This window comes from Corvus kubaryi, unplaced genomic scaffold (genome assembly GCF_017639235.1).
Source record: "Corvus kubaryi isolate FWS band 111438036 unplaced genomic scaffold, C.kubaryi_AGA036_p1.0 37260, whole genome shotgun sequence".
Taxonomy (NCBI): domain Eukaryota; kingdom Metazoa; phylum Chordata; class Aves; order Passeriformes; family Corvidae; genus Corvus; species Corvus kubaryi.
In genome coordinates, this window is record NW_024581077.1 from 2,005,856 (window position 1) to 2,022,044 (window position 16,189).

General features: G+C 42.3%; 1 protein-coding gene across 1 annotated transcript; it reads left to right on the plus strand.

Moving 5' to 3' along the window:
- Positions 1-206: 206 nt before the first annotated feature.
- CTSC (cathepsin C) lies at positions 207-15,791 on the plus strand. Its single transcript, XM_042024032.1, has 7 exons — positions 207-395; positions 1,380-1,525; positions 8,475-8,641; positions 9,063-9,218; positions 11,256-11,371; positions 13,833-13,964; positions 14,667-15,791. The coding sequence occupies exons 1-7, from the start codon at positions 233-235 to the stop codon at positions 15,167-15,169; spliced, it is 1,383 nt and encodes a 460-aa protein (XP_041879966.1). The 5' UTR covers positions 207-232; the 3' UTR covers positions 15,170-15,791.
- The last annotated feature ends 398 nt before the right edge of the window (positions 15,792-16,189 follow it).

Sequence of the window (16,189 nt, forward strand, 5' to 3'; positions counted from 1 at the left end):
TTTGGGGAAGGAGGCCCCTTGGTGAGGTAGATGGACTTTGGGGACGAGGTTGCCCTTTGTGGGGGAGAATGCCCTTTGGGGACGCGGATGCGCTCAGCAGAACAGAACGACCTTGGGGAAGGACACCCTGTGGGGAGGAGGAAGCCCGGCCGGGGCGGGTCCGGGCCCGGGGGCGGGCAGGCGGCGGCGGCCGGGCCCATTTGAGCGGCGCGGCGGCAGCGGGCGCAGCGCAATGGCGGGGTGGGCGCTGCGGGGCTTGGCGGTGGCACTGGCGGTGCTGCCCGCGGCCGTGCTGGGCGACACGCCGGCAAACTGCTCCTTCGCCGACCTGCTGGGCGACTGGGAGCTGCGCGTCTGGCGGGCTGGCGGCCGCCACGGCAACTGCTCGCAGGCGGGTGAGAGCGCGGCGGCGCCGGCCGGCTCCCCTCCCTGCGGAGCCCCGGGCGGGCGAGAGGTGTCCCCGGGAGCGGGGCGGGGGGAGCGGCCGCTCCGTGCCGGGAGCCCCCGGAGCCGGCGCGGGCGGCGGGGAGGCGGCTTCCTGCGCCGTTGCAGTTCCACTTTAGTGTGGGGTTTTGTTTCTCTTTTGTTTGTTCCGATTAGGATTTGAGTAGGCCTCTCCATAGGCCCCATGGCTTACGCCAGCTCACTGCCCCTCTCTGACAGGAACCTTCCTGCCCTGCTCTGCCTGCCCGGGCAGTGGCTGTTCCCAGCAGGACAGGGTGGCAGTGCTGGTGACACCTGGGCACCTCCTGGGAGGCCGTCAGAGCTGGCAGTTGGGGAAGCCTGACAGCATCCGGAGAGATGGAAATACCACTTCCCTCGAGGGGATAAGAGTAGTGGGGAGTTACTATTTAATGATTGTATGTCAGTGTCATTTTAAAAATAGTAGATGCTTTGCATTTTTCTTTGTCATCTGCTTTTTGATCAGAGGAGACAAGTGGCAGTACCAGCAGAGGAGGTGAGGTGCGTGGTGGGGTTGGAGCACTGGTGTGAGGGAGCGTAGGATGGGTGATGCCTCATCCCAGATGTTGTAGGGGAAAAGTTGTCATTGCAGACACGATGCCTGAGTGACACAGCATCCAAGACCTTTGTAGCTCTACAGCAAGTTGTGTTTAAATAAGCTGGTGTTTCCTAGTCACAGCTGTCTGGTGCTGCTGCTAATTAAATGTGCAGATACTGTCTAGCAGTGAAAAAAATGAGCATGTAGACCCACTGACAGGTAAGTGGAAGTCCTAAAGTGTCTCGATGCGCTTTTGCAGAAGACTGTATTCAACAAGTGTATTTTAGCATCCTCAGGAATACAACATCCTTTATACTTCTTTTTTGTATTATTTTTTCTCTTCAGTAATCATGCCATAATGTTTCTTTTTTTCTTTTAGGGCCTGTGGAGAAAAAGGTGGTTGTCAATCTTCAGAAGCTAGATGTGGCTCAGGATAGTCTGGGCAACTATGGCTTCTTCACTTTGATTTACAATCAAGGCTTTGAAATTGTGATAAATGATTACAAGTGGTTTGCATTTTTTAAGGTGAGTTAACCTAGTGTGTTCTACATCTCTGGCTGTTGCTAGAATGGTCTGTAGTTAGGCTTCTCTTCAGTCCCTGAGTGCCACAGTGGTTCAGTTGGGACACTTGTCGATCTTTGGTTGTAAGGTTTGCCTGAATTACCAGATAAAGGTTTTCTTCTTACTTTGTTTTGAACATAAGGAAACAGTGATCAGTGGTTGGGTAAGGAGCAGAGAGAGGGAAGAACTATTCCACATAGGCCATTATCTGCAAAAAATACAGATACTGGTACTTTCCCTTCTGGGCATGCTTAAAGCAATTGAAGGCCTTCATGAAGCTAACTTTCTTGGTAGCCTGTAATTTCTTTTTTTTTTTTTTTTTTTTTTGACCCCGTGGACCCAAGTCAAATAGCAAATACCATTGCTTTTATTTTTCCTTCCAGATGTCATCAAATGCATGGAAACTTTAGAGCCATCTATTCTCCTTGATGGAGGATTTCTGAGATCTTTAAATTTTGTTTCAGAATACTGCTTTAATATCTAAGGAACCTTTCTGCTGCCTCTAATTATTCCTTTGGAATAATACTGTTCTCTTCAGTCCCCCTTAATGTCCTCAGGTCAAGCTGAAAATGGTTATGGTAGGCAGGGGCTGGACAGGAGAAAACACTCTTGCTAGGAGTGCTCTGCTGTTGTCATGATGAGTGGCATGATGAATCTGAAGGGTGGTTGGAAGTAATCTCTGCAGGATGACTTTACTACCTGGAAGACAGACAGGTCTTCTCAGCTGGTGAAGAATTGCTGCCTCTGTGAGGATAGTGGAGCACTGTATGCTGTAGTATTGTCCATGAACTCGGTTTTGAGGTGTCGTCTCTGGCAGGGAGAATTCAGCAGTCATTGTTGGACCCATCTGAGGAGAGTATAGTTGAAATAGCAGACTTTGGGCTGATATTTTACACTGAAATACAGAGTTGCTTTACAAGCCAATATGCTTAGCAGAAAAAGAGGTGCTGATTATCAAACGAATTCCTGAATGTGAGGAATTTAATCGTAGAAACAGTGTGGCCTGCTCTGGGATGTAAATGGATCTGTTAGGTACCAACTTGAGGACAGCTGAGAGTCACTAAAGGCTGCTGCTGTCCATACCTTGTGAAATACATCCCCAGAAGATGAGCACTAAGTCAAGTGACTTATAAGCACTGATTTCATGTATTGCACTGATTTGCAAAAGTACTCTTAAAACAACATACTGAAACTGTTACAGAATAGTTTAGGCTGGAAGGAGCTTCTGGTGGTCATCTGATTCATCTTGCTGATCAAAACAAAGTCAAATATACACCTGAGCAGTAGCAATACACAGTAGCTTGCATTTTATGGGTGTGAGTGTGTCTCAGCCCTTTGTAAGCTAATGGATTAATTCTTAGTTTTGAAGTTGGCTTTGCTATTAAGAAATAGCAAGCTTGTTTGGGTTATTGCTTAGTAATGGGGAATCCGCCAGCAAGACATATTTAAATTAAAGACTTCTTTCCTTGAACACCATAGGGAGGATTAGAGCCCAATTCAGTTACTCTCTTTAATAATTTTTTGGCTGTGAAAGGAACAACAGATTACCAAGATGCAAGTCTGTTGTTGAGAATCATGAGGAAATACCACAGCACTTACTAAATGCATATTTTGCTGCAGACAACTACTTGCTGTTATTGGGCAATAACATGCAATGTGTCTATCTGCAAAACTCCCAATTTCACAACTGTCACTGGGGTCTTGGAGGGAGGAGGTGATTCCTTACAAACTGCTTGACCTTGTGACATATTTAACTGTGCATATCTGTTTACTTTAATCCACTAAATATTGCATTACATATGAAGTAGAAATACAGCATGTCTGAGATTGAGCAGAGGGAGGATTTGCCAGGTACAATGAGCAGCACTATTTAAGCCAATACAGTACTTTGTGAGTTTCAGGCATAGAAGTGCCACTTCTGCTAATTGAACCTCCAGTGTATTTTTTCCTAGTGTTAAAGAATTAAGCTGTTAATTACTGACAGGAGGAATGCTGGGGGCTTGTCTAAGTGGTGGCTTTATTAGAGCTACTGTACTCTGTAGATATGGACACAGCCTGTTTGACTATGCATGTTTCAATGAGTTTTTAATAGCTTCTTGTTCCTGTGGTTTACTAAACAGACGCCTACTAAAACTTTCGTAGGGCCTCATTGCCTTTACAAGGTATTTGTTCTTTTGCTTGCGGCCTGTGGGGAAATGACTTTGTACACCAGAGGAGTGGATTGGTTGAGCTGATCAATCTTATTTTTTCCTCAGTTTACTTTAGTATCTTAAGTAAAGAAGCTCTAACAGTGTTTTATTTCTAACTGTTGTACACAGACTTAAAGTTCGCCAAATTAAATTCAGCATCCTCCTGCGTTCTTGCATTCTGCTTCTTGCAAGTTACAGTTACTCTGCCTGGTGTTTGCAGCACAGAATAACTTGTTTAATGTGTGCATCTGAAACATCCCTGTACTGAACTTGGATGTGAAGTTAGTGTACTGACTCTTGGCAGAAGCTTGATCGTGTGCTTCTGCTGGATGATACAAGGATTCTTAAGCGTCGTGCAATATATAAAGCTTTAAAGAGATTTTTTTTTTTTTTTTACCCCTGAGGGATGGCAAAAGAAATAGGAACAATGTAACATAAAAAGCTAGAGTGAGGCTGAAAGGAAAGTTGAGGCCAACTTGTTTCAATTACTTGGTATGTTTGAGGTATGTATTTATTATTAAGGCTACCACTTTGAGAAGAGACAGTCTCATAAGATTCTTGCTGTTTGTCCCTTAAACTAAGTGGTACTACTTCTGACCCCTGAGATGTTCTTCCGCAAATACCAGAAGTCTGGCATTTTTTTGTATTGAAATGTTATAACTACTTCAGTAAAAAGAAAGAGAGAGATTTTAGAATATTTCACCACTCAAGTTACTAATCTTTTCCAGAGTGACTTGATGGCATCTTTGTCACATCTTTTTCTCTCTTCCCCAATGCTCCCAAATTTGGTTAAAATCAAGCACTGCTCTTCTGAAATGAACAGCCTACATAAGTGACAGTAGTTAATGTTTTCAGGATATGGAAAAAAACACCAAACCTGAATGCATTTTATTTCATGTTGCTAAAGTAGAAGGCTAGAGTTAGTAATGCTATTTAATCATCCTGCAAATCAATAGAAAGTTTAACCTGTCTTATTTGGGCTTGCTTAACTGGCAATGAGCAACTGCTGCTTCCCTAAAGTGTAAATCTGGAAGCACAAAACTCAGAATTGCAGAATGTTTCCTAAAGTAAAGAAAGTGCACCTAGAGTTGATATTTGCTTGTATTTTATATTGGGTAGCAAGATGCAGTGGTTTGTTCTCGTAACATCATCTACTGTATTTTTGTGTAGTCGGCATCCGCAAGTCTTCAACTCCGCTCTCATTCAGTGTCTGCTTCCCATAGTAAAATGCATAGGCACACTTGTAAATTTGAGAGGTAGGTCTTTCCGCCAGGTTTAATGTGTAGGGTAGTCCTGCCTCATGGAGCTCAAGTTGGCTTATTGCCCAGGCATTGCTTAAATTGAGAACAATAGATTTAAAAGGATGGGCTGCCTCTCTGTGTGGCACTGCTGAATTCCTGTTAAAGTGCTGTGACCAATAAGGCCTCCATCCTTTTGTGCTTTCCTCTCAGTGAGATTAAAGCTTTTTTAAAAGCTTCAAGCAATTATGGTTTTTATTAGGACTAGAATTGAACATGCAGTTAGATTATGTCATGATGACCAACACAGGAAAGACTATTAAAAGTATACTTCACTGAAAAGTAGAAGTATATCCACTGGGTTCAGATACCTAACAGCAAGCTTTGAAGTTTAGCTACATGAAGCCTTTTAAGGTTAATATTGGAGTGGCTTGGCTGAATTTTGGCATTAGGCAAAAACCACATGAGTTGTCAGGCTTGAGAAAAATAAGCATTTGAAATAGAATTAAATTTTACTGTTTTCAAAGCTCAGAATTGGAACTGTGAATATAGTTTGGGTGCCTTTTTAAAGGAGTTATCCTAGATTGGTCAGGTTGGATGGAGTTAATGCTGCAGATGTGAGCATTGGGTGATGAAATTATCATGTGACGTGGCTGCAGTGGTCTTAACTCAAAAATGAAAACCATCTTCTAAAGTCTGCAGGGAAATGCATACAAGCAGTTGTCCAGCAGTTGCTGGTGATCAGCTGTATGGCTGTCGTCCTCCATGAAGGATGCTCTTGTGGGGTGGGTTCTGTGGATGTTTTGGATACTGTGCTGGCAGCTTCAGTTGAGTCTGACATTGTAATTCACATCCACCTGAGTCAGCTGTTGCTTGTGCAACAGTGCCATATTCCTGTATGACTGACTGTTAGTTGGGCAGGTGTGCTCATAGTCAGTCCTCTAAAACTGGTACAGTCAAATTTCCTAGATATTACCTGTCAGTCCTTCACTAGTAGAAATAAGAAATGCTGCTGCATGTGGTTTTAGCAATGATTTGATGGTGTACCTTCTGTAAGTAGTGAGCATCATTGTGATGGCACTGATGAGGTTTTTTTAAAGGCTTGTCTGCTACTTCTCTACATCAGTGGCTCTTGATTAAAAGTCAGAGGGGGGAGAAGGCAAATTGTGACCTTATGTGGGTATATCTTCATTTCCTAGCTGCAGTGTTTAGTGATGTTGAAATTCCCATTATCCAAGTGTCTTTCATGTGTTATGGTCTCAAAGTCTCCATGTCCACTTTTCAAAGTCATTTCAGTAGTAGCTTAGTCTGGCACTCTACAAAAAGGTAGCTACAGAGGACTTGAATTGCCTCATCTTAGGCTTCTACACAGACTGTCTGAAATTGGCTTTTATGTCTTGTTTATATTGACGTGTTGCTGCTGGCTGTCCCTTCACCTCCTTTCTAGTTTTGCTGATATGTGTGAACTGAAAGAATGGCGTAAGAAATTCACTACGTTCACTTTTCGGAAAGATAAGTTGCATAGATGGTGTGAATGCTATTCTGGTTACCTCTCTACATCTTTAAAAAAACAATGAATTTTATTTCTGGAAAGGAAGAGGGATTTCTAGTAGAAAAACTCTTCTTTTGTTGGTTTACTTTGCTAGTTAGCAGATAACTCATTGCCTTTTTTTCCATGAAGATAAGTCCCAAATCTATGTTACTTGTTTTAATTCAGTACAACACTGTGCAAGGCAGGATTGTTGCAGGAAGCAGGCCTGTTCCTCTGATAATCCCCGGGTATTCTGATGGAAGGCCTATGGTTATTGAGAATGGCTGTACTTGATCCTCTTAGAATCTGTGGCAGCTTTTAGATAGAAAAGACAGGAATTAATTTCTACTGTCATGTAGAGCCAGAAGAAGTGATTGCACAGTAAATTAGATGTAGAACACTACCTGTTGGTTTTGGAAGTGTCTGGATTTCTAGTTCTGCTGTTGTGAAAAGGGTATTTCTCAAAAGTCATCTCTGGACCTTGCCCTTGGTATTTGGCCAAGTATGATTATTTTTTCCCACATTGCACAATCTTGCACAGTAAGATGGGAAGAATAGAAAAAGGCAACAGCTCAGCCTTCTGGTGCCCCCACCCTGCTCCAGACAGCAAACACACTTGCTGGGTGTAGATATGTTGCCTCTGCATCCTCCAGACTGGGGACAAAACAAATTCCCATTGTTCCAAAACAGTCAGAGGATTAACCTTTAATTTTATTCTGCTGATCAATAAAACCTAATTATTTCACTGTAAGTTCTCCTTCAGATTTTTCACAAAACCTCAACATAGTCACAAACTTCCCAGTCTCTTTAATTAATCTTTTCCATCTTGGGGCATTTCCATCACTGTAAGCCACCACCTTCTTCAGTAAAGAAGCTGAGCAAACATTTTGTTGAAACATAATTACAAAATCCCTCTACCATTGTAAGTGTGCAGCTCAAATAGGATGAGATTTAATGAAGTTTTCTTGGACTAGGAAACTTGAATTCTGTTTGAGTGACCTTTTTTTTTGTGATTAGAAGAGTAAAGTTAAAGCCTTTGTTGCATGGGGTTTTCAGGTGCCTTTGTAGTGTAATACAAAACAGGCTTTAACCTTAAGAGATGAATAAAGAGCCACACACACTCCCACCCTGCGGCATTCTGTTGACAGAGGATTGCTAATCCAGAAAATTAATATAGCTGGGCAAAGCGTTATATGAAGACACATTTTGCTGAGTATATTGAATTATTACTCCTCTTCAGTGCTAAAGTGAAGACTTTTGTGGCTGAACAAGGAAGCATTAGGACTCAGGACTTGAGGTTTTAGTAGCAGTCTCTGCTGCCAACTTTAAATGAGCTGTGAGCTGTTCTCAAGGGATCGTCATTTCTTGCTGTCTGATTTTAGTAGTTCATGTGAAATTGTTTCTTGATGTCTTGCCATCACAGCTCAAACCTAAAAAAGTGGCTGGAAGTTTCATTTTTGGTTTTGACTTGTGAAACAAAAGCAGTGCATAAATAGTACATAAATTTTAAAACAGAAATAGCACATGTCTCCCTGAGAGGTTACTGGATGATGAATTTGCCATCCTCCCTGTGTTTGTCTTAGTTTCTCAAACTTCTGTATCAATCCAGAGTTAGCTTGGCTGGTCACATATTTGGCTGAAGAAATCTCAGGGCCTTCAAGAGAAGGTTGAATACTAAGAGGTCTTTTACATCTTGCTGGGAAAGTAACTGTTGAACACAAACAATCAGTACGGGTTAGCTGATACTGATATGAATGCATACTTGGCTGCTAAAAGTGCAAGTCACAACCCAATTGTATTCTGCAGCTATTTAGTATCAGTTTCTTAACCTCTGGAGTGTGTTTGGCCACTTCCTGTGAAACACCGGCAAGAAGAAGCAGCTGAGTGGGTGGGGAGCTACTGCTGTGCTAACAAATGCATCTGCTCAACACAAGCATAACTTCTTCACATTACAGTACAAAAAGGAAGGCCAGAATGTAACCAGCTACTGTAATGAGACCCTACCAGGATGGGTGCATGATGTACTTGGCCACAACTGGGCTTGTTTCATAGGACACAAGATTTCTTCATCTCCATCAGATGTTCACATCAATGAGCTACCTCTCCAGAAGCCCAGGGGAAGGTAAGCAACATATAAGTGACCTTTACTGGTATAAAATGTTTCATTACAGTGCTTGAGGTTGTAGCTAAAGTCATAAGAACCAATTCTAGTACTGGGGGCAAAGTTAATGCCAGTGGTAATGTTGAAAATAAACCTGAATGCATAAGAACAGAGGAGGGTATGCCTGCTGCATCACACAGTTTCTCCTTCAGTCTGTAGTGAAGCCCAGTTATAAAACTGGCCTGTCTAAGGAAGATGGTTATATTTAGTCTTTCTCACGTTCTAGAAACCTTGCCTTGATCTAATGATTCCATGTTTCTTTATCAGTCCCTACCAGAGGACACTTCCAGAGTTAGTCTGAGTTATACTGAGTTCAGAAAACACCTTTAGTTTCAATCCCAGTCCTTTTCTTACTGTTTTATTTGATTGCTTTTATTTGCAGACTCTCCCACAGACGTTATGTGCACAACTTCGACTTTGTAAATGCTATCAATGCTCACCAGAAGTCATGGAGAGCGACAAGATACAAGGAGTATGAGAATTTTGCCCTGGAAGAACTAACTAAAAGAGCTGGAGGTCTCTATTCCAGAGCTTCAAGGTAGTAAGACACTTTGTTTGGCAATGAACCCCACTGCTGCCAAGAGTCTGCTTGTATTTGTCCTGGCTCTTAGCTGTGTTTTGGCTTGTAGTTCGGATGTTGAATCAAGTTTCAAGGACTTCCAGTTTGTGTTCATGGGGTGTGAACATATTTTTCATCTGGATGATTATTTGAGCATCTGTTGTCTCAAGCAGTTGGGACAAATAGAGTCGCCTACCCTTTAGTCTTGCCCAGTAACTTGCTGCTGAATTCATATGTGCAGGGAAGAAGTGGGGACAGTCTCAGTTGTCATCTCACTGTTGTGTCTGCTCATCAGCTGCCTGCCATAGTTGGGAGTTTCTGCTTGTGCTTCAGTATTGGTCCTGTTAGTTCATAGTTGCAGTTGAAAAGCTGTGAACTGCTTTCTGCTCCTAAACATGAACGTCAAATATTTCTGAGGGAATTCCATGGTTACTTTGATAATTTGCCATGCCTGCAACAAGAGTCCTCTAGCAGGAGTAGAGTGTCTCAGTGAAGAAGCATGAGAGTAGCCCTGAGAATGCCTTCAGGATCTGGCAGATCACTTAGCTGAGAGTGGTAATGGGAATGGGTACATCATCCTCTACATAATTGGAGAACTAGAGTTTTTTGATCTAAAGATTCCCTTCTTTATAGCTGTTTTACCTTCTTCATAGTTTTGTTTTTTCCACTCTTGGTATTTCTTTGAGTAGGAATGCTACTTACTTTTCCAAGTGTGGCAATTGTATGTTTGTAGAAGAAGGTCCTACTATAGAATAAAAATCTGCATGGGAATATCATGCAGATTATGGTTTCATTGTATAGGTAGAAGTCACCTTGTAGATGATCTTAAATACAGTAAGCTATTTGGAACCTCTCTTCCACCCATGCAGTACCATCACAGTATTTGATTGACCCTCTCCTGCTTTCAAAACAGACTCCAGTGTCTGGTATTTGTGAATGGCACCTGAGGACAAGCATCAGGTTATATGAAAATTGAATGCAGGAAGCTCTTGTCTTGCTGATATGAGCATCTCTTGGCTGCAAGTGATAGATGAGGACAGGTAACATTCAATACTTCTTCAAAAGTCACAGTAAAAACTTGTTCCAGAGAACAAGTGGCAAGTGGTACTGCAGTTAGTGAATTGTTGGTGTAAGCCATGCCCATGCCTGAAGTGAAACACTCTGTAGTTGCTGTCAGTGCATGCTGCCAAGGCAAGATGCTTTCTGCAGTCAGATACTCTACATACCTTGTGATTGCAGTAAAATAGCTGTTGCAGAACTGTGTTGCTGTAATCTCTGAGAGTTGCCTCAGCACTTCAGGTTGGTGCAAAAGTACTTGACCTCAGCAGCTTGTGGATGTTAAGGATACTCCCCTGTCTGACCACCCAGGAGCCACTCTGGCAGTCACACTCACACCACCTGAGCTGGGACCGGGGCCCTGTCGCAGCTACACCCCACACTCACACTCAGAGCAGGTTTCCTTACCCACTTGACCTCGGGGTTCCCATAGCAGAGTCTCAGATGTCCAGATCTCTAACATGATTTAATCTTGGTGCAGTAACTAAATAACCAAATAGCAGCTTGATCTGGGTACCTCTGAGGAGGGACCTCAAACGAAGGAGCCGCTGGGCTTTTATACTCCGATTCTTAAGCATGGGAAAGTCTGGGGTCCTCTCTGAGTGTCCTGTCACCTGGCTGGGCCACAGGTCCCTGTGCCCGTTGTTATGCAAAAGGATTTTGCCACCCAGAGCTCAATTTGAAGCTCACACTGCAACTGAGCTACCTGCACTGAATGTATTCCTCAACAGCAGATAGTTAATAATATAGTTCCCTCAGGGAGCAATTTGAGTAGGTCTTGAATCCTGCTGAAGCTTATCTCTTCATATTGACACCCACTCAGTTTAAATGGAGACTATTTTACATTGCGTAGTTTGAAGCAAGTCCAGCTAGTAGAAGCCAAAGATGAAAACTGAGTTACGTAATTGTTTCCTTGCGTAGAGTGTGATATGTTTCTCAAAAGCATTTTCTCCTCTTTAGACCAAAGCCTGCACCTCTAACACCTGAGTTACTCAAGAAAGTTTCAAGCTTGCCAGAATCCTGGGACTGGAGAAATGTGAATGGTGTCAATTATGTCAGCCCTGTTCGGAATCAAGGTAAAAATAAATAAATAAAACCTCCGACTTCAATGTTCTAGAGCTCCTTTGATGTAGTTTGCTGCTAACCAGAAGGTTTTGCCTAGTGTCTTGCAGCTGACAGATTTCACCTTTACTGTGAATAACCTGTGGAAACTGGGTGGAGTGCTGGCTAACAGCACTGTACCATAAAAGGTGGTGGTACTGGCTTGTCCAGACAGCACTGACTTACTGGAGTGAGAGCCAATTACCACAGTACCCTGCATAAACACAGCTGTCAGATTTTGTCCAAACAAGCTCAGCCATGGTTTTCTGCACACTGACTGATGTACATTTAATTTCTTTCCCTGATTTCTTCTGATGGCAAATTATCACTCAGCTTTAATGAATGAACCCATGAAAATTATTGATACTGCCTCCAAATCTTATCATCCGGATAAATTTAGGTGTTACTTAAATGGCTAGTTGCAAGAGGAGACATTAGTCACTATGGAGATTGCAGACAATGATAAATATAAAATTCTGGTAAGAACTTTAAAGGATACCATGGTGGTATATGTTGATTCTGTAGGGAGTGTGTTTATAGCACTGTGGTGTGAGATGCCTGAATTATATGTTTATACAATGGAGGCCAGGAGTGAACTCAGTTAATGTGTCCCTTCCCTGTGCTGCCATTTGCAGATAAACTTGAATCTACTGGTAGCTGTCTGGTGGCAACTTTTGGGGGAAGGAAGCATAACATTAGCATGACGGGGAAGGGATGACTTAAATCAATGATCCCTCATTTATGGCTTAGTTCTAACAAATTCTGCCAGCTGTACTTCTGGTAGCAGAAGCAGCATAGGAAGGCTTGTGGAATTTCTAGCTATGTGGAAGCACTGGAAGATGGCAACAGGAAATCATAGGGCCGTCGGGTCATCTGTAGTTGTGAGTCCTCTACTTTCTCTTAGTGGGAACTATGAATATCCCAAGGGCTCTTTTATCTTCCAAACAATGGAATACTCAGTTCCAGACTTACCCTTTCTCTGTTGTGTTGCTTCACAGTTTCTCTAAATGAGAACTAGTCTGTTGTTTCCAATAATAAACCTTCCTGCACTTTTTATGTAATCTGAGGGTCCATGCTGAATATTTTAAATGTCTGTAGAACATGCATTCTGTTCCATCAAATTACAATTTTAGCTTTCAGGCTTAAAAAAAACCCCAAACAAAACCTACGAAAGAGGTCATTCTATATGGACTTTATAAATACCACTGTGGTAGCAGGAAAGAAATTTAGCAGCCAATCCAACAGACTTCAGACTGAAATGGTTGCGTGAATTGTATTTGTCACATTTTTGCACACATAATGCACCAAAGTGTTCTGCAGTGTGGCCCATCGCAGATGCTGTGACTGTACAGTGAGTGGGAGGCATCTTTCACTGCTTTTCTTTGCCCTGCTGGGAAAAGAGTGTTCCTGTTCAGGCTGATTTTGTCCCTTCTCTTCAGAGATGCATCTAACTGAGTGAAGGTGCAATTTCACGAAGTCTTGCTGTTGTAATAGCTCTGCTTTTATACACCTACACAGTTCAAGAGAAAGTATTTTGTTTTGTTCCTCAAGCCTCCCTCCTTTTCATAGCTCTGCAATATTTGACTTACCCACTGTCGGGAAACAAAAGGAAATCAGGCACTTTGATGACAATCAGTAGATAAAGTAGGACCTCATCCAAGTAATTGTTCTTCCCCATGAGGCTTGTCATTCCATTTCCAAAGGCTTTTAATGAGTGAAAGGAAGGTCCTAGAGAGTGAAGAGGCCTAAAGCTAGAAGCAATACTAAATTTTGATGCAAAAGTAAGGAGACTTAACTCTCTGCCAGGAAGCAGAAGGGAAATTAAGATGCCTCTGAAAAGCCAGTGTACAATTACATGCCCTTGGGAAGCAAGGGAAGCAGGGATGAATCCACTGTATCAAATGTGCTATTTATACCACTATTCTCTTAAAATCAGTTATTTTAGGAGTAGCTGTAGAGGTGGAATATTTTTTCAACTGCAAATCACAGGACTGAATCCATTGGTAGGTTGAAATAAGAACAGTATTGTCAGCGTTCACTTCAAATAGTTCATTACCCCTTAGCATATGTGCTCCATAAAGGCTAGATAGAACCTTCTCAGCCCTGCTAATGCGGTCCCTGAAGCTTCATTCTGAAGGAATAGTGTGATTGGACAGCTCTTAAATGCTACTGCTGGAAAACACTGGAGCAGTACATTGCCTCTTATTCTTGAATAAGCTCAGTGTTCCCTGAGAAGTTGTTAGAAGTGGGTTTTGAATTGCATGTATAAAAGCTAAATGAAGATGTAAAGTTTTTGCTCTATTGGTTTTGAACTTCTAATCAGTGGTAGGTTTTAACTCTATTCAGTGGACTTTAGGAATAGTACCTGATAGCAGCTGACTGGCCTCGTTTATGTTACTGACTGGTCCTTGTGGTTCCTTTTTCTCCCCTTCTCAGGCTCATGTGGCAGCTGTTACGCATTTTCCTCCATGGGCATGCTGGAAGCAAGGATACGTATCCTCACAAACAACACTCAGAAACCGGTCTTCAGTCCCCAGCAGGTTGTGTCTTGCAGCCAGTATTCTCAGGGTAAGGATGCTGGTGTATATAAAGACACCTTTCAAGTAATGATAATGAAGGATACTTTATTTTAAAAACTTCCATGCCTTCCCCATCACAACACAAGTTCATTTTTTCATAAAGTATTTGGGTAGGGTATACTTTATAATACTTTATTTGAAATAAAAAAATATAACAAAACCAGAGATGTCAGCCCACCTCACTGCAGCAATGGGATTGAACAGGGAGAAGTTGCCCTTATGCTCAGGATATTGCTGGATTTTACATCTACCTGTGAGATGGGGAATACCTAAGGAGTAGGGCTCAAAATGTGGTTGATTACAGTGCTTATGTTGAAAGAGTGGAACTAAATATTTTCCCAATGGCATATTCAAAGGGAGGAGGAGCATACAGGGAGGGGGAGATGAGCAAAAGCAATGGCTAAAGCTTTATAGAGGACTGTATCCTTGTTAGGACAGATCTTTTTGGTGCATGTAACTAGCTGCTCTTTCTGGAACGGGTCCATGTATTAATGTACCCAGTATAGTTCCCACAGATGTAAATTTTGCCTTGTATGTTTCAGAAAGCTGTCTGCAGCTAACTGGAATATTGGGATGGTCTGGGTCACTGCAGTGTGTTCAATACTGAAAGAATTCCGAAAGATTTAAGTAGGAGAGTCTCCCACCTCAAGTAACATTCGAAGGGAATAAGTACTTTTTGTTTTTGGTTAAGGTTGTGATGGTGGCTTCCCATATCTCATTGGTGGAAAGTATGTCCAAGACTTCGGTGTGGTGGAAGAGGACTGCTTCCCTTACACAGCCCAAGACTCTCCGTGCCTTTTCAAGCGCAGCTGTTACCACTACTACACGTCTGAGTACCACTATGTGGGTGGTTTCTACGGAGGCTGCAATGAAGCCCTGATGAAACTTGAACTTGTGCTGCATGGCCCATTGACTGTTGCCTTTGAGGTTTATAATGATTTCATGTTTTATAAAGAGGGGATCTACCATCACACCGGGCTGCAGGATGATTTAAATCCTTTTGAATTGACCAATCATGCTGTCTTGCTGGTGGGCTATGGTAAAGACCCAGAAAGTGGTGAGAAATTCTGGATTGTGAAGAACAGCTGGGGCACCTCATGGGGAGAAGATGGCTACTTCAGAATCCGCCGTGGCACTGATGAATGTGCAATTGAAAGCATTGCAGTGGCTGCAACTCCTATTCCAAAGTTATAATGTAGGGGTCTTCATCCAGTGCCTTGTCCTGAGCCATGGGAACATACTAATGGTTGAAGACTGGTTAAAATCTGTCTTCTAGCTTGAAAATGCAGCTTTAAGGAATTTTTCCGCAGTAGAGCAGTTTCCATATGTGAGAGGATGAACACTGTTAATTCTGCTCTGTGCACTGGAGGCTTCCTCTCAAGTCTGACAGTAGATCACCCAGAATGGCAGTTTTGGTAACAGCAGTGATTCGTTACTCATCACTGGATATACATCTTCAGTTACCAGCTGCATTTTTTCCCGTAGGCAATCTTGACCTTCAGATCTCAGAGGGAAGTGTCTGCTATGTTAATCCATAACGGCTTTGAAGGGACACTGTAGTGCCTTACTTCTCAGAAATCAGGAAGTCACTGCAATTTGGAACATAAGTGTGTATTGGGAAGGGAATGAGCAATTACACTGATTAAAATGAAATTCTAAAGCTCTAAGTGTCCTGTGAAAACTGCATGTCAAACCCTTATGACAATAAAAATCAATTCTAAGTTTCAGGCTGTTATTAAATGTTCTAGTTCTGGATTTTATTGCTGTGCTTCACAATTGATCAGAGTTCAATAAAAACCACCCCACTCCTATAGGAGTTTGTATTTGTGGAAGAAGTTAGTTCTTTTAGTGACCTGTGTATGAGTTTTGAGCTTCCTGTCAAGAACTTTTTACTTTAGCAGAATAGAAACTGGTGGGAAAGAAGGATGAGAAGGGAGAAGAACTAGTAATCTTGCATCTGTATGACAGCAGCATCAAGCAAGTTGTCCAGGAGTCCAGTAGTCCTTGCTGTGGATATAGGACAATTCATTGAGTAAATTTGTTAATTCCCCAGTAATCCTGTTTAAATCCTTTCTGTTAATCTTTTGCCTTATTTCTTTCAAATATACAATGTAGAAACATAGAGTTGAGAGGAGGTATTGCAACAGTTGGAATTAACCATTTCTCAGCTAGCAACACAGTGCTTTGCTTGCGCAGCACTGGTCTTTGCTGTTC

Excerpts from the sequence above, each read along its gene's own strand:
- CTSC (XM_042024032.1), top strand. The coding sequence starts at position 233 with ATGGCGGGGTGGGCGCTGCGGGGCTTGGCGGTGGCACTGGCGGTGCTG. Across the intron at positions 396-1,379 it reads CGGCAACTGCTCGCAGGCGG|GGCCTGTGGAGAAAAAGGTG; the intron begins GTGAGAGCGCGG and ends TTTTTCTTTTAG. Across the intron at positions 8,642-9,062 it reads CTCCAGAAGCCCAGGGGAAG|ACTCTCCCACAGACGTTATG; the intron begins GTAAGCAACATA and ends TTTTATTTGCAG.